The sequence below is a fragment of the Orcinus orca genome, chromosome 4, assembly GCF_937001465.1.
Source record: "Orcinus orca chromosome 4, mOrcOrc1.1, whole genome shotgun sequence".
Lineage (NCBI taxonomy): Eukaryota > Metazoa > Chordata > Mammalia > Artiodactyla > Delphinidae > Orcinus > Orcinus orca.
In genome coordinates, this window is record NC_064562.1 from 102,019,283 (window position 1) to 102,043,875 (window position 24,593).

At 37.2% G+C, this 24,593-nt stretch overlaps 1 protein-coding gene across 2 annotated transcripts in view; it reads right to left on the reverse strand.

Annotated features, from left to right (window-relative positions):
- TBC1D19 (TBC1 domain family member 19) overlaps window positions 1-24,593 on the reverse strand; it is a 154,284-nt gene that overhangs the window by 114,204 nt on the left and 15,487 nt on the right. For both annotated transcript variants that reach the window (XM_033421626.2, XM_004266216.4), the window contains exons 2-3: window positions 7,848-7,920; window positions 6,824-6,869 (exon numbers count right to left, since the gene is read on the reverse strand). In XM_033421626.2, coding sequence (XP_033277517.1) covers window positions 6,824-6,869; window positions 7,848-7,920 — 119 coding nt within the window. The remainder of the gene's footprint in view (window positions 1-6,823; window positions 6,870-7,847; window positions 7,921-24,593) is intronic.

The window sequence follows — 24,593 nt, forward strand, 5'->3', positions numbered from 1 at the left end:
AACCCACAGCCAACATCGTTCTCAATGGTGAAAAACTGAAGCCATTTCTACTAAGATCAGGAACAAGACAAGGATGTCCACTCTCGTCACTCTTATTCAACATAGTTTTGGATTTCCTGGCCATGGCAACCAGAGAAAAAAAAGAAATAAAAGGAATACAAATTGGAAAAGAAGTAAAACTGTCACTCTTTGCAGGTGACATGATACAATACAGAGAAAATCCTAAGGATGCCACCAGAAAACTACTAGAACCAACCAATGAATTTGGTAAGGTTGCAGGATACAAAATTAATGCACAGAAATCACTTGCATTACTATACACCAATGATGAAAAATCAGAACAAGAAATTAAGGAAACAATCCCATTTACCATCGCAGCACAAAGAATAAAATACCTAGGAATAAACCTACCTAAGGAGGCAAAATACCTGTACTCAGAAAACTATAAAATACTGATGAAAGAAATCAAAGATGACATAAACAGATGGAGAAATATACTATGCTCTTGGATTGGAAGAATCAATATTCTGAAAATGACTATACTACCCAAAGCAATCTACAGATTCAATGCAATCCCTATCAAACTACCAATGGCATTCTTCACAGAATTAGAACAAAAAATTTTACAATTCATATGGAAACACAAAAGACCCCAAAGAGCCAAAGCAATCTTGAGAAAGAAAAACAGAGTTGGAGGAATCAGGCTCCCTGACTTTAAACAATACCACAAAGCTACAGTAGTCAAGACAGTATGGTACTGAAACAAAAACAGAAATATAGATCAATGGTACAGGATAGAATGCCCAGAGATAAACCCACACACATATGGTCACCTAATCTACGAGAAAGAGGCAAGAACATACAATGGAGAAAAGACAGCCACTTCAATAAGTGGTGCTGGGAAAACTGGACAGCTACACGTAAAGAATGATATTAGAACACTACCTAACACCATACACAAAAATAAACTCATAATGGATTAAAGACCTAAATTTAAGACCAGACACTATAAAACTCTTAGAGGAAAACATAGGAAAAACACACTTTGACATAAACCACAACAAGATCTTTTTTGACCCACCTCCTAGAGTAACAGAAATAAAACAGAAATAAACAAATGGGACTTAATTGAACTTAAAATCTTTTGCACGACAAAGGAAACCATAAGTAAGACAAAAAGACAACCCTCAGAATGGGAGAAAATAGTTGCAAACTAAACAACAGACCAAGGATTAATCTACAAAATATACAAACAGCTCATGGAGCTCAATGTCAAAAAAACAAAGATTCCAATTAAAAAATGGGCGGAAGACCTAACTAGACTCACCAAGGAAGACATACAGATGGCCAAGAGGCATATGAAAAGATGCTCAACATCATTAATTATTAGAGAAATGCAAATCAAAAGCACAATGAGGTATCACCTCATAATGGTCAGAATGGCCATCATCAAAAAATCTAGAAACAATAAATGCTAGAAGGGTTGTGGTGAAAAGGGAACCTTCTTGCACTGTTGGTGGGAATGTAAATTGTTACAACCACTATGGAAAACAGTATGGAGGTTCCTTAAAAAACCTAAAACAGAACTACCATATGACCCAGCCATCCCACTATTGGGCATATACCCTGAGAAAACCATAGTTCGGAAAGAGTCATGTACCACAGTGTTCACTGCAGCTCTATTTGCAATATCCAGGACATGGAAGCAGCCTTTGTGTCCATCGACAGATGAATGGATGGAGAGGATGTCGCACATGTATACAATGGAATATTACTCAGCCATAAAAAGAAACGAAATTGAGTTATTTGTAGTGAGGTGGATGGACCTAGAGACCGTCATACAGAGTGAAGTAAGTCAGAAAGAGAAAAACAAATACCGTGTGCTAACACATATGTATGGAATCTAAAAAAAAAAAAAATGGTACTGATGAACCCAGTTGCAGGGCAGGAATAAAGAAGTAGACATAGAAAATGGACTTGAGGACACGGGGTGGGAGGGGGAAGCTGTGGTGAAATGAGAGTAGCATCGACATATATACACTACCTAATGTAAAATAGTTAGCTAGTGGGAAGCAGCAGCGTAGCACAGGGAGATCAGCTCGGTGCTTTGCGATGACCTAGAGGGGTGGGATAGGGAGGGTGGGAGGGAGGCTCAAGAGGGAGAGGATATGGGGACATGTGTATGCATATGGCTGATTCACTTTGGTGTACAACAGAAACTAACACAGTATTGTGAAGCAATTATACTCCAATAAAGATAAAAAACAAACAAACAAACAACTAAGAGGGCAAAGAAGAGCTATGATTAGGACACTTTGGAGGTGTCCAGGTCTACCACCTGAGGACTCTTCCAGAGAACACCGTGAATGTCTATAAAGACTTACCCAATCTTGTGGTCTAGTGTAAGGTACTCATTATCTAAAATCTTTCCATTTTGGGCCCACTGTAGTTCAGCATTTATACCTCTCCAAGGTATGGTAGACACTTGCATATATCTACTATAGCAGTAGACTACAGTACATGTTTTTTTATAATATATACACATATAGAAGGTTTAAAAAGGTTTATATATTTCTTTAATTTATATTCCTTAAGGGAAAACAATAGGTCTTCTAATTCTTTATAAACTGCTCTACACAAAATACAGTAAAGAATAGGACACAAAGAAATCGGTACATTTTCTAAATCTTTACAGTAGTTTAGGATTAACAGTTATACTAATTGTCCTCAATTCAACAAATATTTATTTTGCGCCAGCATTGGTGGGTGGCTCAGTAACTACTTGCTGACTCAACGTCATTTATTTGATGCTATAGGAGATACTCAAAGAAATGTAAGACATAATTCTTGTTTCAGAACACTTTTAATCTAGGTAAGAAACAAGATGTAAATACAGTAAGTCCCCTACATACGAACGAGTTCCATTCCGAGAGTGCGTTCGTAAGTCCAATTTGTTCGTAAGAACAACAAAGTTAGCCTAGCTACCCAACTAATACAATCAGCTATATAGTTCCAAACTGTAATAGGTTTATAATACTTTTCATACAAATAATACATAAAAAACAAACACAAAAAGTAAAGAAAACATTTTAAATCTTAACAGTACAGCACCTTGAAAAGTACAGTAGTACAGTACAACAGCTGGCATACAGGGTCTGGCATCGAGTGAACAGGCAAGAAGAGTTACTGACTGGAGGAGGGAGAGGAGGTGGGAGATGGTAGAGCTGAAGGATCATCAGCAATAGGAGATGGAGGGCAAGCTGCAATTTCACTCACGCCTGACACTGACGGCACAGGTTCTGGTTCCTTGCTGGATTCAGTTCTATCTACTCTCTTGAAAAACCGATCCAGTGATGTCTGGGTAGTAGCTCTTTTTTTCTCATCGAAGATGACACGGTTGCACTGGATTGCATTCTGAACGGCTGCTGCAACCTTCGTGTACCATTCTACGTTCAGGTCCTGTGCCTCACAAACTAACAGTGCCTCCTCAAATAAAGAAAATCCTCTTGCCATTTCCTATGTCATGAATCTCTTTAGCTTTTCAGTTATCTCTTCTTCCTCTTGTCTCTCTTCGCCCTTTCCCTGGGCCTCCAATTCCATCAGGTCTTCATTAGAAAGCTCCTCTTGTTGCAGAGCAAGGAGTTCAATGAAGTTGTCCTTTTGCAGATCTAGCTTGAAATAAAGATACTGTACTACTGTACTCTATACAGTACTGTACAGTAAAGTACACAAAAGCACAACCACTTGTAGAGGATGCACGCATGTGACAATGTATGCCAGACACGTGAACTAACTTATGTGATTGGACATGCGAAGGCACGTTCACATCTTTGAAAGTTCTCAGCCTGAAGGTTCATATGTAGGGGATTTACTGTATATGTGAAATGTAGTAAAATGTATGGCTTTAGAATCAGACAGCTAGAGGTGAAACCCTAGCACTGCCATTTACAAGCTATATGATCTTCAGCAAGTTACTTAAGTGGTCTAAGACTCATTTTTCTCTTCTGTAAAATGATGATAATTATAAATTCTACTTCATAGGGTGGTTATAAAGACTACCTAATACAAGGTAATACCTAAAAGTGCTTACCACAGTGCTGGACATAAAATAAGCATTCAATCAATGTAAATTATCATCAACATAATATTAAGTAGTTATTAACACAATAATAGTTAAACAAAGTAGGCAGTTTTGAAGTGGGAAGAACTAACCTGGGCTAGAGTTACAAGTTTCATGTAATAACAGAACACAGAAAATTTTCTGCTATATTTGTGAAATAAAAATCTGACTAGGGCTTCCCTGGTGGCACAGTGGTTGAGAGTCCGCCTGCCGATGCAGGGGATACGGGTTCGTGCCCCGGTCCGGGAAGATCCCACATGCCGCGGAGCAGCTGAGCCCGTGAGCCATGGCCGCTGAGCCTGCGCGTCCAGAGCGTGTGCTCCGCAACAGCAGACGCCGCAGCGTTGAGAGGCCCGCGTACCACAAAAAAAAAAAAAAAAAAAAAAAAAACTGACTAAAATATTTGGAATGTTTACCAAAATAAGTAAAATGACATGAGCAAATTCCATGTATGATCTGTAAAGCTCACATGTCCACACTTCTATTAGTAATGAGAGTATGGATTTTTTTTCAGTTCCAATTACTTAACAATAAATATTTCTACTTCACTTTTGCTTTCTTTACTTATCCATCGTGGTTTTTGCCAATGAAAAATGCAACAGAATGTGCTAAGTCCACTTTATTCTTCTGACTTATGTTAGGAAACACTTCTTCCCACTCCAGATGTGCCCTTCCACATGAAAAGAGCTCCCTCACCGTAACATTCTTGGCCTCTCTCCAGGGCTTTACTCACTACACCACAGAAGAGGTTTAATGCCTTCTCCAACTTTTAAATTTTGGAAGACTAAGCTGAACACACTCACCAACGCTATTTAACTAGAAGGTTAAGTCTATTTAAGCCTAGAGTTCAGTTAAACAGCTTATTTTGCTCTTGCACTAAGCTATGTCCTCCTACCCAGTCTTTACCACAAATAAAAGTATAATTTTGATCCCCCATTTGCCTTTATATTTTATTTTATTTTCTCAATTTGTTCAGAACCCAAGTGAGGAAAGAGGTAGTATTATTGGGCTCCTTCAAATATCTCAACAAGTTATTCAAAATAAAATATTTATTTAACGTCTATTATGTAGGATATCAAAGATATGACAATGAATGAAATGCTGTCCCTGCCAGCAAGTAAAAAGGCACTCTGTCTCATAGAACAATTTTCAGGAATGCATTATGCCACAAAAATAGCAATCATCAGTAATATCTCCGCAGATGAAAATCTAATATTTGGAATTATACACAGCAGATGCTTTTATTCTGCCCATATCAGAGACAAAGACACTGAAGTTACAAGCTTTAACAGGCAGAGAGACAAATCAGCATGTCCATATTAGTCTAATCAACCCGTGGTATTTCTACTACATTTGGGGAATTTTGAAACCTTACTTGTCATGATAAATGTCTTTTCCTTTGGTGACTAGAACCAAAGGCATGATCACAATCAACTTTAGTTAATAGATAGCATTTTATATGTGATGTTATTTAAGAGGTCAAAAACCAACTCAGAAGATAGCAATAACCGAAGAAGCAAATACTAATTTTAAAAATGTGTGTCAGGCTTCCCTGGTGGCGCAGTGGTTGAGAATATGCCTGCCAATGCAGGGGACACGGGTTCAAGCCCTGGTCCAGGAAGATCCCACATGCCGTGGAGCAACTAAGCCCGTGCACCACAGCTACTGAGCCTGCGCCCTAGAGCCCGTGAACCACAACTACTGAGCCCATGTGCTGCAACTTCTGAAGCCCGCGCACCTAGAGCCCGTGCTCTGCGACAAGAGAAGCCACTGCAATGAGAAGTCTGTTCACCACAACCAAGAGTAGCCCCCCAATCACCACAACTAGAGAAAGCCCGCGCGCAGCAACGAAGACCCAACTCAGCCAAAAATAAAATAATAAATAAATTTAAAAAACAAAAACGTGTCTAAGCACAAATCCACAAGCATTCATCTGAGTCTCTTTGTTTTACAGACAATTCTGGTAAACTGGGTTATCTCATTTCCCAGTTAACAGCAGATTAGAAGGAGCAAATTGGAGGGAGTGTGAGAAACTAGAGAATGCTAGAGACACATTGATAGCAGGAAAAGAAAAGAAAAAAAGACTTAAGAACTCTGTTAGATTATAAACTCCATGAAGGCAGAAATTGTGTTCATTGTTCTATGCTATATTCCCAGTGCCTGGCATAGTGCTAGAAATAAATAACTGATGAATAATGGAACATTAAATAAACTACAAAAGCTAACATTTGGGATCTATATTTTTTGTAATGACAAATAGTTCTGTACACTTCAGCAGACTCTGAGAACAAATCCAGATAAATAAAAACATTAATGTTCTTAATAATGACACCAATTTTTTAAAAAAAGAGATAATTGTGTTTAAAATGATCAGTTTACAAAGACAGAAGGATAAGATCCAAAATGGCAACAATAAAAAGAACATTGGTAAGCTTAAATTATCCAAAATATTAACTTATGAGAAATATCATATTTCCTAATTACACTGGATAAATGAATTAGTATAAAAATGTTGGCAATAAAAAACCCCACCTATTAATTCTCAGGCAAGACTGTAATTTTTAATAGTATTAACTTACTTGAAATGCCATTTAAATACTAATGAGAAATAATAACACTGAGTACACATAGCAATACTATATTCGTTACTTACAAAGCAAATACAGCTAAACATAAGAGTATCTCAAAATAGGAAAAACTCACACACTCAGTTCACTGTACACAGCATTCTGAAGTTTCTTCTCCCAACCTATTAAAAAAAAGGAGTAAAACATACAAACATTTTAGTTTTAAAAATAAACATACATCATAATTAAATTTATCTCACAAAAACTTTAACATTACATTCATTGGTGAAAGAACTTTATCAACTTCCAGTTGCTGTGTAAAGTGTTATACTAAGGAATTATTTCTTATATATTTACCAATATCCCTTGGCTAACACTAAGTAGCAAAGTCATCAACATGATTTATTCTTATAAAACTATGGCACCATTTTCTTAAGATGAGAAGAATATTTCCTTCTTCCACTGTTAAGGTACTCAATGAATGCCAAAATCTTGGGCCATCGCACTACCAGAGCTATGAGAAATGTGCCAAGGGAAGGGCAAGAAACAGCCAGGCACTTGACAAAGATTACAAGTAATTCGTGACAATTAACTAGTCATTAAACTCCTAAACAAGAGAAGTAGATTATTATGAGGCACCATCAGTCAGATCAGTTCGCTTGGCTGCTAACTACTTGAACTTATACGGGCAAGTAAACCACTTAATATCTCAGTTCCCAGTGCAAGGGCTGCTAAACTGCTTGCTCTAAAAAAGTTGGGATTTTCTTCTGTTTTCTTTGAAAGGGTAGAAAAGAGGAGAGAAAAGAAACATGGGAGAGAAAAGAAGCAGAGAAGGAAAAAAGCCACAAATGAAAGGTAAAAGTCAAGTTACTTAGCTATGGAGATTCTTAATACATTCAGGATGTATTTTGACCAGGAAGGTAAACAGTATTTAAAACTGATTAATGTAAAGCAGTCATTCCCACAGTGTTCCTGAATTTTTGCAGCATTTCTGCAGAAATATCTGAAAGTTCTAATTCTCCCCAAATAGAAACCTATCCCGTGACTGTTACACAATTTTGGCTGAGTAATTGGCTGTGGATACAGTGTTCCCTCAGAATAAAGTATTTCCTTATTTTGCCTTAAAGAATCCGAGAAGGAAAAAAAAGCAACTTACAAACCTGATATTTTAAAGAATTCCTTAATATCTTCTTTTAGTGATTCAAGTTTAATCTCAGGTCTCTGAAGACTGGCCTAATTTTAGAAAGAAGAAGAAAAAGAAGAAAGGAAAAGACAGAGGTCAAAAGTAAGTCATTTGGGATGATATTTAATGCTAATGAAAGTTTTAAAAAGGAATGTCCAAATGTGCACACTATTTAAAAACTCCATTTTGAGGTCAGAGCATCGGAGTATCTGGAATAGCTCATAAGAGAGAAGACTTTTTCACCCATTCTTGAAATAGAGGACCTGTGATAATATACTATAGACTACTTAAAATATTAAATCTTGCAGCTTATGAATAGTTAACATCTTCACCTAAGCATTTTATTTTTATGAACATTTAACATCTATTTTTCTAATAGGAAAAATACTCAGATTTTATAAATTCATTCTCTTAATATTATACTTAGCATATATAGCACCTGGATTCACCTAATAACCAAAAACTCTGTTGCATCCATATAACTGGAGCTTTGAACAGTGTCATCTTTGGATCACTGCTCTGTAAACCTGCATTTGTTGTACATATTTATGGAAAATACATAAAACTACTCACTCACAAATGCTTATTAGTGTCTCTTTCATCTTCAATTGCATGATTTCTATTCTACTGGTTTTTCACACTGTAATTTTTACCAAAAATACTAATTTCTCCAACTTATAATGGCTTCAGTTACCTTTGAAGTGTTCATCTTTCATCACCTAGCTCTCTCTATCAAATTCTAGAAGCATATTTTTTAAGAAGGTTTTTCTATTAGGGTATCTCATAAGCATTTTAAATCTAAGAAATCAAAAACTGATCTTATCTTCCACTTACTACCTTTCTCCTCTTCTATTTTTAATCCTCATCCATGAAATTACCATTCACCAAATCTTCCAACTCAGAAACTTTCATTATTCTCAATTCTACTCTAATTCTTCTACGATTCAACCCCTTTCTGGGAAGATGGCATTGGTGGCAGTGCGATTTTTTTTTTTAATCTTCCTGATCTCCACATAAAAACAGACGAAGCAACTAGAGAGCAAAACCAAAATTCCATGGAAAACATTTACAACCAAACTTGGTGATAAGATATTCCTCATAAACCTAAAATATAAGCAGTTGTGGACAAACCAACAGCCACATAACCTGTATGGTATTAGCATCTACACAGGAAAAAGCAGAGGAGTATCTGATAGATATGAAAAGAGGAGAACCCTGAAATAGCCAGCAAGTGTTCACTGGAACATATGATGAGCTAATTTTAGAACAGGAGCTGACAATGGGAGGGGTTTTGTCTAATCCAATATAGCAGATGAGATCTGAAGACACTGGCGCAGCCTAGCACCTATGAATTCTTGAAACTGGCCAGCCAGGGCTCCCTTTCTCCCTTTCTGAGGAGAAAAACTTGATAGAGTAATAAAAATTGAGGATGACAGGGAACCAACTTATTACCTTGAAAACTGATAAATAAATGAAAAGGCATTTATCTAGCCTGCCTTTCCTACAGGAACGGTACCACTTGGTAACCAAATAATAGATAATGGGAAATGTCTCTTTATAAAAATATTCCAGCTAATAAGTAAAACAGATATGATATAATTAGAATATCACCGTTTTGCAATCCCTAATCAATTCTAGGCATTGAGCAGAAACAGCTATTAACTTTGCAAAAAGATAACCAGCAATTACGTGCTTCTCAATGAAAGAAGACTCCAGTGCCAATAGTCATGGTCACTGAGATGGCACCTGAGCCTGATCAAAGACTCTGGGTCCAACTGTCAACTTCTACGTCATACAAGCTGCACCATGAGTGTGTAATCAGAAAAATCCAGGTTGTGAGAAATCCTAAAGGTCAAACGGCCCAGTTCTTCAGCTGATCAATTGTAAGGGAGAAAAAAAAAGGAAGGAGAAAAAACCTGTAGATTTTAAAAAACTTAAAAGGTATATCAAATAATCTTTTTTTAGTTGGCAAAACTCAGAGCATCCAGGGATATACATTTGGTTAATGAAACTATCAAGAAATGCAGGAAAGTGATTACCATAAAAATCAGGTCCTCTGGGAGGGAGGGACTTGTGATTGGGTTGTGACAAATGGAGAGGTTTCTGGTGTGGCTGGCAACATTTCACTTTTTTACCAGGGTGGTTGTTTAAGGTCGTTCATCTTATAATAATTCATTACATTATAGATTTGTTTTGTGTAGCTTCTGTTTGTGTTTTACTTTACAACAAACAGGGCAAAAAAAGGAAAAAGAAAAATACATCCTCCCAATCTATTCCTTCTCTCCATTCTAAAGTCCCACTTTAGGGCTTCCCTGGTGGCGCAGTGGTTGAGAGTCCACCTGCCGATGCAGGGGACACGGGTTCGTGCCCCGGTCTGGGAATATCCCGCAAGCCGCGGAGTGGCTGGGCCCGTAAGCCATGGCCGCTGAGCCTGTGCGTCCGGAGCCCGTGCTCCGCAACGGGAGAGGCCACAACGGTGAGAGGCCCGCGTACCGCAAAAAAATAAAATAAAATAAAATAAAATCCCTGGGGAGAGGCCTGCGTACCACAAAAAAAATAAAATAAAGTCCCACTTTATTAAGGCAACCTGATTTTTCTGTTTATAGGTCAAGGAGGAAGAAACATGGCCAGCTTCCCATCTGGTATATGTACTTTCTTCTTGTTTTTAATTGGAGTATAGTTGATTTACAATGTTGTGTTAGTTTCAGGTGTACAACAAAGTGAATCAGTTATACATATACATATCTCCACTCTTTTTTAGATTATTTTCCGACATAGGCCATTACAGAGTATTGAGTAGAGTTCCTTGTGCTATACAGTACGTCCTTATTAGTTATCTATTTTATATATAGTAGTGCAGCCACCTTATTTAAATTGCAACTACCCCCCACCTGGCATTTTCACACCACCTTACTCTACTTTCTCTTCTTTCTTAGCATTTATGCCTCTTAGTATACTGTATGATTTATTTACTATGTTTATTGGTATAGTATCTCCCTACACTAGAAGTGGTAAGCTCGACCTGGGCAGATATCTTTTTTTGTTGTTCTCCTTTGTATCCTAAGTGCCTAGAATAGTTACTGCCCCATAGTAGATGCTCAATAAATGTTTATTGAATAAATGAACCAATTTCTCCCTTTTCCAATCCATATTCCAGCATTTTCTTCCTAAAACGTAGTCTTTCTCGGCTGTGGATCTCCACAGCATATATAAGAAATCTAAACTTTTCAACAGCACACACTGGGACCTTCACAATGTAGACCAACTTATCTCTCCAAATTCATCAGCTGCTGCTCCACCAAGCCAATAACATCCTCTTTTTTCACACCTCCTCCCTGACGCCCTACACTCTAGCCACAGAGAGCTATAATCACTGATACCCCAAATGTCAAATACTTTAGGGTTCCAGGCTTTTGTTCATATTGTTTCCTCAGATATAAGAGCTCCCTCAACACCTTGGCAAATACCTACTAGCTTCCACTTCCAGACATCCTTCAAATATCACCTCCTTTCCCAACTACCTCACCTGCTACCTGCAAAGATAGTACATGCTATTCCTCTGTGAGAGCACTTACCCAATTACACTGTAATTTTCAGCTCACCTATTTCTCTTTTTAACTCTTAAATTCAAAGGCAAGACCATGTCTTCATTTCTGCATCCCAAGTGTTACTTGTCATTAACTGTTGCTTGACAAAATTAAATTGACCAAACCATGTTCTATCCTTTTCAACTAATTTCCCCTCAAATAAACAAGGAACTTTATAAAACTTATGTTTAACTGAAGAGACTGGTTTCCAGTCTGTAATTCCTAGGATTTTAAAAGCTGCAAAACCCTTCTTATTATTCAAGAGTATCAAGGCAAAAGGAAATAGGTTTTCTTTTTACTAAGTCTGTATTTGGAAATGACCCAGAAGTAGCAAAATTTAAAGAATTTCAAGAGAAAAAAATGATTATTCCTCCTAAGCATTTTCAATACTTCAAGTTGCTAGATATCCTAGATATATATTTTTTTAATATAAATTTATTTATTTATTTATTGGCTGCGTTGGGTCTTTGTTGCTGCGTGCGGGCTTTCTCTAGTTGTGGCAAGCAGGGGCTACTCTTCGTTGCGGTGCGCGGGCTTCTTATAGCAGTGGCTTCTCTTGTTGCAGAGCACAGGCTGAAGGCGCACGGGCTTCAGTAGCTGCAGCAGGCGGGCTCAGTAGTTGTGGCGCACGGGCTTAGTTGCTCCGCGGCATGTGGGATCTTCCCAGACCAGGGCTCAAACCCGTGTCCCCTGCATTGGCAGGCGGATTCTTAACCACTGCGCCACCAGGGAAGTCCTCCTAGATATACTTTTTGATATCAAAGGCAAATCAAAATTCATTAATCATCTAAGCTAATTGTAAGAATCTTGAGAAATTTGAGACTCAGAAGCAGGACAGTGACAGGAGGACAACGTGATAAGGCACAGCAATTCTCAAACATGTTTTAGCAGCATAATCCTTTCTTTCAAATGAAATCTGAACCCTATCGGAACCCAATTATATAAAACACGTTGAAAGTGATATTACTAGACAATGAAAACAATGAGTCTTTTCTCATTGACTAAGGTATGATTAACATTAAAAAGGCACAGCTTTATTCTGCTATGGTCTCAATACCTAATTTATTTTTGTATTTTGTTTTATTTGCTCAATAAAAAAAAAAGATCCTGATTCACAGAGATAGGTGTTTACATTGTTAACAGCCCTCCTGGCAATCTCAGCACACTCCCAAACAAACTGCTGCAGGAAATCAAAAGAGAAGTATGCAGCTGGAATTTTTTATTTTGAAGACAAATCACTAAAAGTATTTATCACAAATACAAAAATCAGAAAAGGGCTTCTGATACCTAGAACTGCTGAAACTATGCATCGCATAGTATTACTACCATGTGACGTGTTCTCACATCAGATGTTGTCCCATATCTCAGCAGTGCACCTGGATGTGGGCTCGTGTTGAGCAGATGCACCTTCACTCGGCCTGGCCCATGCCTGTCACTGTATACCCCCTGCAGTACTACCTCACTTGTACAACGTACCATGAGTGGACATGTGCAAGCCCAAATATTTGGAAAGACCAGTGCAGATTTACATCCTTCCTCACCAATGACACATTTCTAAGTGTCCAAACAAACATATGAAGAGATGAAATAAACAGGGTTTTGGTTTTTCTTCCTCTAAGATCTATGCAGAAACAAGTTAATGTGAAATCACAATAGTGGATTATGGAGTATTTGATATAACAATGCATTTGAAAGAGTGTTGTTTCTTAATATAATGATTAAGTATTTTTAAGTGAATAGAATGTTTTCAGAATCCTTGGATATAACAGAGCATAGTTCTAAAACCACTTGGGGGGCTTCCCTGGTGGCGCATATCCAGTTTCGTTCTACTTCCACCAGAACAGGCTTAATCCAAAGCATTGCTCACTGGCAATCTTAAATTTCTAAACTTGGTGAGTAAAGGAAACTGGAGAAGCAAAGTGGCTGAAGTCGTGGTGGAGTCAAAAAAGCCAGGAGATAAACTGAGGCTAAATACTCATGAAGCACAAACCAAGGCAGAGGAAGGTTTACAAAAAGGGTTCCAAAAACCCTCTGATTCTCTCTAAAGATGTCCCATCCTCTCCACTTCTCATGATGCCACTGTGCCAATCCTGGGCTTCATCTTTCTGTGCCTGAAGAATCACAGAATTTCAGGGTTAGAAGGGACTATAGAGTTCTTCTAGGTCGACTAACCATTTAATGACTGACTCTCTTCTCCAGGGGATTTTCTAGCTTAGAAACTCTCACTTAGAAACTCTAAGCTAGCTTTCCCCACCTTTAGTCAATTCCATCTTTGAACTTTTCTGTTAGAAAATCCTTTATTATGAACTAAAATTGATTCCCCTTAGCATCTGCCACCACCATGTGTGCCCCCCCACCCACCGCAAGGTCACAGAAAATATGCTGAATCACTTTTCTGTGAGAGATCTTCAAATATTCGCATTTAACTACTGTGTCTTCCCTGAAAGCTTCTCAAGGTCACATACGTTTCTAGGTTCTCCAAGATCTCTTCATATGACAGTTTCTCCTTACCCCTGGCCATCCTTGTCTGAGCAAAGTCCAGTCCAACTTTTCCTCTATTGTAGTAACTTCCTAACCTACCACTCTACTTCACTCATTCCACTAAACCACTGATTCTCAAACTTTTAAGTCTCAGGACCCTCACTCTTAAAAAATTACTGAGGATCTGGGAGGACCTTCAAGATGGCAGAGGAGTAAGATGTGGAGATTACCTTCCTCCCCACAAATATATCAAAAATACATCTACATAGGAAAGAACTCCTAGAGAACACCTAACGCTGGCAGAAGACCTCAGACTTCCCAAAAGGCAAGAAACTCCCCACGTACCTGGCCGTGTGGCTTGGTGCTCAGGCCAGGTGTCAGGCCTGAGCCTCTGAGGTGGGAGAGACAAGTTCAGGACACTGGACCACCAGAGACCTCCCGGCCCCACATAATATCAATCGACAAGAGCTCTTCCAGAGATCTCTGTCTCAACGCTAAGACCCAGCTCCACTCAACGGCCACCAAGCTCCAGTGCTGGACCCCCCATGCTAAACAACTAGCAAGACAGGAACACAACCAGCCCACAAGCAGAGAGGCTGCCTAAAATCATACTAAGTTCACAGATACTTCAAAACACATCACCAGATGCATTCCTCCCCACGAGAAAGACAAGATCCAGCCTCATCCACCAGAACACAAGCACCAGTCCCCTCCACCAGGAAGCCTACACAACCCACTGAAGCAAACTTACCCAATGGGGGCAGACACAAAAAACAACAGGAACTATGAACCTGCAGTCTTCAAAAAGGAGACCCCCCGCCAAACACAGTAAGTTAAACAAAATGAGAAGACAGAGAAATACACAGCAGATGAAGGAGCAAGGTAAAAACCCACCAGATCAAACAAATGAAGAGGAAATAGGCAGTCTACCTGAAAAAGAATTCACAGTAATGATAGTGAAGATGATCCAAAATCTGGGAAATAGAATGGAGAAAATACAAGAAACATTTAACAAGGACCTAGAAGAACTAAAGAGCAAACAAACAATGATGAACAACACAATAAATGAAATTAAAAATTCTCTAGAAGAAATCAATAGCAGAATAACTGACGCAGAAGAACAGATAAGTGACCTGGAAGATAAAATAGTGGAAATAACTACCACAGAGCACAATAAAGAAAAAAGAAAGAAAAGAATTGAAGACAGTCTCAGGGACCTCTGGGACAACATTAAATGCACCAATATTCGAATTATAGGGCTCCCAGAAGAAGAAAAGAAAAAGACTGAGAAAATATTTGAAGAGATTATAGCTGAAAACTTCCCTAATATGGGAAAGGAAATAGTCAAGTCCAGGAAGCACAGAGAGTCCCATACATGATAAACCCAAGGAGAAACATGCCAAGGCACATATTAATCAAACTATCAAACTTAAATACAAAGAAAAAATACTAAAAGCAGCAAGGGAAAAGCAACAAATAGCATACAAGGGAATCCCCATAAGGTTAACAGTTTATCTTTCGGCAGAAACTCAGCAAGCCAAATGGGAGTGGCAGGACATATTTAAAGTGATGAAAGGGAAAAAACTACAACCAAGATTACTCTACCCAGCAAGGATCTCATTCAGATTTGACAGAGAATTAAAACCTTTACAGACAAGCAAAAGCTAAAATAATTCAGCACCACCAAACCAGCTTTACAATAAATGCTAAAGGAACTTCTCTAGGCAGGAAATACAAGAGAAGGAAAACACCTACAATAACAAACCCAAAACAATTAAGAAAACGGTAACAGGAACATACATATTAATAATTACTTTAAATGTAAATGGATTAAATGCTCCAACCAAAAGACACAGACTGGCTGAATGGATACAAAAGCAAGACCCATATATGTGCTGTCTACAAGAGACCCACTTCAGACCTATGGACACATACAGACTGAAAGTGAGGGGATGGAAAAAGATATTTCACACAAAAGGAAATCAAAAGAAAGCTGGAGTAGCAATTCTCATATCAGACAAAATAGACTTTAAAATAAAGACTATGACAAGAGACCAAGAAGGACACTACATAATGATCAAGGGATCAATCCAAGAAGAAGACATAACAATTGTAAATATTTATGCAATCAACATAGGAACACTTCAACACATAAGGCAAATGCAAACAGCCATAAAAGAGGGAATTGACAGTAACACAATAATAGTAGGGGAGTTTAACACCTCACTTTCTCAGATGACCAGATCATCCAAAATGAAAATAAATAAGGAAACACAAGCTTTACATGACACATTAAACAGGATGCACTTAATTGATATTTATAGGACATTCCATCCAAAAACAACAGAATACACATTCTTCTCAAGTGCTCATGGAAGATTCCCCAGGATAGATCATATCTTCGGTCACAAATCAAGACTTGGTAAATTTAAGAAAACTGAAATCATATCAAGTATCTTTTCCAACCACAACACTATGAGACTAGATATCAATTACAGGGAAAACACTGTAAAAAATACAAACACATGGAGGCTGAACAATAAGCTACTAAATAATCAAGAGATCACTGGAGAAATAAAAGAGGAAATCAAAACATACCTAGAAACAAATGACAATGAAAACACGACGACCCAAAACCCATGGGATGCAGCAAAAACTGTTCTAAGAGGGAAGTTTATAGCAATACAATCCTATCTCAAGAAACAAGAAACATCTCAAATAAACAACCTAATCTTACACCTAAAGCAATAAGAGAAAGAAGAACAAAAAACCCCCAGAGTTAGCAGAAGGAAAGAAATCATAAAGATTGATCAAGAATCAATGAAAATGAAATGAAGAAAACAATAGCAAAGATCAAAAATCTAAAAGCTGGTTCTTTGAGAAGATAAACAAAATTGATAAACCATTAGCCAGACTCATTAAGAAAAAAAGGGAGAAGACTCAAATCAACAAAATTAGACATGATAAATGAGAAGTAACAACTGACACTGCAGAAATAAAAAGGATCATGAGAGATTACTACAAGTAAATATATGTCAATAAAATGGACAACCTGGAAGAAATGGACAAATTCTTAGAAAAGCACAACCATCTGAGACTGAACCAGCAAGAAATAGAAAATATAAACAGACCAATCACAAGCACTGAAATTGAAACTGTGATTAAAAATATTCCAACAAACAAAAGCCCAGGACCAGATGGCTTCACTGGTGAATTCTATCAAACATTTAGAGAAGAGCTAACGCCTACCCCTCTCACACTCTTCCAGAATATAGCAGAGGGAGGAACATTCCCAAACTTATTCTATGAGACCACCATCACTCTGATACCAAAATCAGACAAAGATGTTACAAGAAAAGAAAACTACAGGCCAATATCACTAATGGACATAGATGTAAAAATCCTCAACAAAATACTAGCAAAAGAATCCAGCAGCACATTAAAAGGATCACACACCATGATGAACTGCGGTTTTCCCCACTAATGCAAGGATTCTTCAATTTACTCAAATCAGTCAATGTGATACACCATGTTAACAAACTGAAGGATAAAACCCATATGATCATCTCAATAGATGCAGAAAAAGCTTTCGAAAAAATTCAGCACCCATTTATGATAAAAACTCTCCAGAAAGTAGGCATAGAAGGAACTTACCTCAACATAATAAAGGCCATATATGACAATCCCACAGCCAACCTCATTCTCAATGGTGAAAAACTGAAACCATTTCCACTAAGATCAGGAACAAGACAAGGTTGCCCACTCTCACTGCATTTATTCAACATAGTTTTGGAAGTTTTAGCCACAGCAATCAGAGAAGAAAAAGAAATAAAAGGAATCCAAATCAGAAGAGAAGAAGTAACACTGTCACTGTTTGCAGATGACATGATACTATACATAGAGAATCCTAAACATGCTACCAGAAAACTAGCAGAGCTAATCAATGAATTTGGTAAAGTAGTAGGATACAAAATTAACGCATAGAAATCTCTTGCATTCCTGTACACTAATAATGAAAAATCCGAAAGAGAAATCAAGGAAACACTCCCAGTTACCACTGCAACAAAAAGAATAAAATACCTAGGAATAAACCTATCTAAAGAGACAAAAGACCTGGATGAAGAAAACTATAACATACTGATGAAAGAAATTAAAGATGATACAAACAGATGGAGAGATATACCATGTTCTTGGATTGGAAGAATTAACATTGTGAAAATGACTATACTATCTAAAGCAATCCACAGATTCAATGCAATCCCTGTCAAACTACCAGTGGCATTTTTCACAGAACTAGAGCAAAAAATTTCACAATTTGTATGGAAACACAAAGACCCCTAATAGCCTAAGGAATCTTGAGAAAGAAAAACAGAGCTGGAGGAATCAGGCTCCCTGACATTGGACTATACTACAAAGCTATAGTAATCAAGACAGCATGGTACTTGCACAAAAATGGAAATAAAGATCAATGGAACAAGATAGAAATCCCAGAGATAAACCCATGCACATATGGTCACCTTATCTTTGATAAAGGAGGCAAGAACATACAATGGAGAAAAGACAGCCTCTTCAATAAGTGGTGCTGGGAAAACTGGACAGCTACACATAAAAGAATGAAATTAGAACACTCGCTAACACCATATACAAAAATAAACTCAAAATGGATTAAAGACCTAAATGGAAGGCCAGACACTATAAAACTCTTAGAGGAAAATATAGCCAGAACACTGTATGACAAATCACAGCAAGATCCTTTTTGACCCACCTCCTAGAGAAACGGAAATAAAAACAAACAAATGGGACCTAATGAAACTTAAAAGCTTTGGCACAGCAAAAGAAACCATAAACAAGAGGAAAACACAACCCTCAGAATGGGAGAAAATATTTGCAAATGAAGCAAATGACAAAGGATTAATCTCCAAAATATACAAGCAGCTCACGCAGCTCAATATCAAAAAAAAAACAATCCAATCCAAAAATGGGCAGAAGACCTAAACAGACATTTCTCCAAAGAAGATATACAGATTTGCAACAAACACATGAAAGGATGCTCAACATCACTAATCATTAGAGAAATGCAAATCAAAACTACAATGAGGTATCACCTCACACAGGTCAGAATGGCCATCATCAAAAAATCTACAAACAATACATGCCGGAATGGGTGTGGAGAAAAGGGAACCCTCTTGCACTGTTGGTGGGAATGTAAAGTGAACAGTATGGAGGTTCCTTAAAAATCTAAAAATAGAACTACCATATGACCCAGCAATCCCACTACTGGGCATATACCCTAAGAAAACCATAATTCAAAAAGAGTCATGTACCACAATGTTCATTGCAGCACTATTTACAATAGCCAGGACATGGAAGCAACCTAAGTGTCTGTTGACAGATGAATGGATAAAGAAGATGTGGCACATATATACAATGGAATATTACTCAGCCATAAAAAGAAACGAAATTGAGTTATTTGTAGTGAGGTGGATGGACCTAGAGTCTGTCATACAGAGTGAAGTAAGTCAGAAAGAGAAAAACAAATACCGTATGCTAACACATATATATATGAACTTAAAAAAAAAAAGTGGTTCTGAAGAACCTAGGGGCAGGACAGGAATAAAGTTGCAGATGTAGAGAATGGACTTGAGGAGACAGGGAGGGGGAAGGGTAAGCTGAGACGAAGTGAGAGAGTGGCATTGACATATATACACTGACAAATGTAAAACAGATAGCTAGTGGAAAGCAGCTCATAGCACCGGGAGATCAGCTTGGTGCTTTGTGACCACCTAGAGGGGGTGGGATAGGGAGGGTGAGAGGGAGGTGCCAGAGGGAGGTGATATGGGGATATATATATACGTATAGCTGATTCACTTTGTTATACAGCAGCAACTAACACAACAATGTAAAGCAATTATACGCCAATAAAGTTGCTAAAAATAAAAATTACTGAGGATCCAAGATTACTTTTGTTTATGTAGATTAGATCTACTGATATTTACAGTATTAGAAACTAATACAGAAAAATGAAACCTATTTGTTTATTAGTATGGAAGTTCCTCAAAAAATTAAAAATTGAATTTCCATATGGTCCAACAATTCCAAATCTACATATATACTCAAAAGAACTGAAAGCAGGGACTTGAACAGATATTTGTACACTCATGCTCAAAGCAGCATTATTCATAATAGTTAAACAACCCAAGTGTCCACAGATAAATGAATAAAGAAAATGTAGTAAATATAATGGAATACTCTTCAACCTTAAAAAAGGAATATAATTCTGACACATCTACAACATGGATAAACCTTGAGGACATTATGCTAAGCAAAATAAGCCAGTCAGAAAAAGACAAATACTGTATGATTCCACTTATATGAGCTATCTAGAATAGTCAAATTCATAGAGACAGAAAGTAAAATGGTAATAGCCAGGGACTATGAAGAGGAAGGAATGCGAAGTTAGTGTTTAACAGGTACAGAGTTTCAGCTTGGGATGATGAAAAAGTTCTGGAGATGGATGGTGATAATGGTTGCATAGTAATGTGAATGTACTTAATGCCACTAAACTGTACAGTTAAAAATGGTTAAAATCTAAATTTTATGTTTTACCACAATAAAAATATTTGTTGGGACTTCCCTGGTGGTCCAGTAGTTAAGACTCTGCACTACCAAGGTAGGGGGTCTGGGTTCAATCCCTGGTCAGGGAACTAAGATCCCACATACCCCAACTAAGCCCACGCACTGCAACAAAGGGCCTGCACAGCCAAAAAAAAAAAAAAAAAAAATTTGTCAATTCATCTTAAAATAACAATGTAAATCCATTGTATATTAACCTAAATATTTTTATTTAAAAGAACTGTATTTTCAGAAACAAAAATTAGTGAGAAAGAGGCACTGTTTTACATTTTTGCAAATGTCTTTGATGTTTGGATAGTAAAAGACAACTGGAGTTTTCAATCTGCTATGATACTTCATCTATGGCACTATGTTGTCTTGATTGATGTATATGAAAGTCAGTGTCACACAGATATGCAACTGGAAAAGGGAAGGATATTTTAATATCCTTTTCAGATACTGTGGATATTCTCCTTTGATAGTACACTAAATTTGACAAGTAGTAGTTTCCTAAAGATTAGTTGCAATGTGGAATCTGAACATCAATAAACTTTTCAGACTTTATTAGAAAAACATGTAGCAATCTGCCTTGCACTTTGAATCAATCTTCTACCTACACATGATTTTGTAACATTATGTACTGATCATTTCAAATATATTAACTAAGTGATGCAGTGGACACATTTCATTAAATAATATCAAAAAGTAACATTTGTTAATATCACCATCAATATCATCAGAAAAGTCTTTAAGTATTAAGTAGCCATCAAAGTCACAGTGATAATACAAGTTTTCCAGAATCTGATTTTTATTTAAAGCTTGGATTTTATCACTGGCAACACATAACAGTTTTCCTTGAAGTGACAGGCTCACTTTGCTCATTTTTAAAGAAAATATCTTCCAAATATCCGAGTCTGAATAACAGTTTGTCAATAGTTTACTCTTACAAGTAAAGATGTTTCATTAAAAAAAAAAAAAAAAAGCAGTTCAGCTTGTACCTCAGTTAATTAGTTAATCACTAGAGTGGTTTTCCTCTAGATAATCATCTTATTTCAATATACAGCAGTAGTGCCTTATGCATAATTTCCATTTCCTCAAACAGGATATTTAAAAAATGTATATTCAAGAAATGAGATTTAATAAAATAATTGTTTACTGTTTGATCAAGTACACTGAAATTAAACTTTTTTTTTTTAACTGTGAATGTATATCAGTGAAGTATACAATGACTACTAGTACAGTTTGGTACTAGTTCCCCGATTTAAACCCATCACCATTGCTTTTGTACCATCAGTGCAAATGTCAGCACAGTGAATTTTTTTTAAAAAGGCCTTTGTATTTTACAATATAGTTTTGACCTGAAAGGGTCTTAGGGACCACCACAGGTCCACAGACCATACTTTGAGAACCACTGCACTGGACTATAGGTTTCTAGAGGACTTGTCTTTCATCTCTATACCAAAACAATACTTATCACATAGTAAGTATTTCATAAACATGTTTTCAATGAATGCATTACACTAAAGATTCATTAGGCCTACACCTGCAAAACCCCATGGAACGGGAATTCCCTGGTGGTCCAGGGGGTAGGACTTGGCGCTTTCACTGCTGTGGCCCAGGTTCAACTCCTTGTTGGGGAACTAAGATCCCGCAAGCTGCGTGGCACAGCAAAAAACAACAACAACAAAACCAAACAGGAGGAAAAAAAGGTTACAAATAAAAGTGCATAGAACAAAACCATGGGGAACACGATGAATAAGACATTGTATTTGGAATTTTTAGTCCAGAAAGGAAGATAGCTATAAGAAAATATGTTACAACAGAGGTATCATCCACAGAGAAAGGAACAATTAACTCTAATTGAAGAAACTGGAAAAGGGGAGCAAAGGCATAGAGGTTGAGAGGACAGACTGAGCAGAGGCATGGGAATGTTCTTGTGCACAATTAGTTTGTAGAATAGTCAAAGTTCCAACAGAACGTAGGAAGAAATAAAGTGGAGGATGAAGGGGGAACACTCTCTGGATTCCTATCTATCCTGCTCACCAGTGCCTGACTAGTGTCCCAAAAATCCACCTTTATGTCTTCACCCTCCTCAAAATACCTCAATGACCACTTCACTGCCTATAAAATAAAGACAAACCCATCCTGGCATTTACAAGCCTCTAAAAATCTTGTCCCACCCAGTTTATATAATCTCATCTCTCTAGAAGTACCCTACAACAGAAACCTTCTGCTTAGCCTTCTCACTGTTCCTACATTGGGAGTTCACTCCCATCTTCCCACCATGAGTGCCATCCAAGCCTTCTCCAATCCCAGGGGTCTCCTTTTAGTATAGTTATACCCTAGTATATGCCTATTCATTTGCATTCTTATTTCAATAATTAACTGAACACGTCCTACATGCCAGTTCCTCAGTATAAAAAGAAAACCAACACATAGTCCTCCCTCACTCTTGTGGAACTCAAAACGTATTTAGTGAGGTAAACAAAAAGCTAAGGGAGAAGAAAAAAAAAAAAAGGAAATAGTGCCCTTTCCCACATCAAACGCAAACATTCTTGTCATTAACGTAATTGTTTTGTACTTCGTAGAATTTTTCTCAAGAGCCCATCGCCACCACAGAAAAGAGGCTCAATTAAAACATGTTGAATTGGGTACCCCCTTTTCTTCCTAATACTTTTGGTTCTTTCTAAAACTGTAAACCAGATTTGTTTCTATAAGGCCCGTAGTTCCAGTGGACGTGCATTGTGGCCAAGAATGAGTTTTAGTTTCAAATCGGAAATTTTGGCTCTGTGCAAGCTGACCATGCCTTAATACTGAATCTGTATTGTATAATTCAAACTCTGCTCTGGTTTCTCTCACCTGAGGATGGATCCTTCACTGGCTTTCTTTTGCTGATGTCCCCAAGCTGACCCCCTTCTTTGCCAGCACTGACTGTCTTATGCCCCTTACTCTACATCTTTACTTCTTAGCCTCCTTTCATAATATATTGTACTTTTCCTTCTCATTTCAACTTGGCCTTACCTAATTCAAGAACCCTACATGACCTCTAAGCAACTCAGTACTGAAACAAAACATGAAGAGATGTACTAACTTACACAAAACAGATCCACATTTTAATAGTTATCTAATCCCTCAAGTACCTAAATTCTATGGAGACAAGAGGTTCCTTATTTTGAAATCCAGTATACCATGATTCATTTCTTCACTGTCTTACTTTCCAAGATGAAAGGACATGACAGTAGCCAAGGTAGATATTGGTAAGGATGATACCACTCCCTGGCTCACATCAAACACAATCAGAGTCACTGAATTGTTAATTTATATAATAAATGCAGTAGTTCAATATGGAACTTCCCCTAGTATATACCAATCCCACCCTAGAGAGAAAAAAAAGACAGAAGATAATAAGCTCTAATCATGGCACAGGACTTTATATATGTTCTATCCATCCATGCCTTACAGAAAATGTATCTAATTAAAATCTATTTAATTAAATCTATTTAATTTTCATTTCCCTAAAATAAAAAATAAATGTCAGTTTCTTCTCTCATTTGTACGATCTCTAAACTCTCTATATATGGTACATATTTCTAATAACGATGTATAACAAACGATATTTGAGATACAATTTCATAAGTTTTTTAGTAAGGGACACCAGCATTAAGATGCTATGGGGTTCTAGACTCATGACAACATCCTATCAGTTATATTATTCCTTCTCTCTCCAAAGCTTATCTTCTTTCAGATTCCTTCCTTTCACAATTCTATTATTTATAATAACAATCTGAGCAACAAGACTTATTAAGCACTTAATGGAATGGAAATAACATTTGAGGTTTTACACAACATCCATTTTAAACACAAATAATGCATGATACAAAATAACAATGTTGATCTGGTGCTAGAGATCAAATTTGGAATTAGGTTATCACTCTAATGTCTAGAGGATGAGTGAACAAATTCAATTTTAAGATGTAGGTTGACTTCATAATTTAGGAAAACTCAGAAATCAAAAACCGTAAGCTTTTTCTAGAAACACAAAA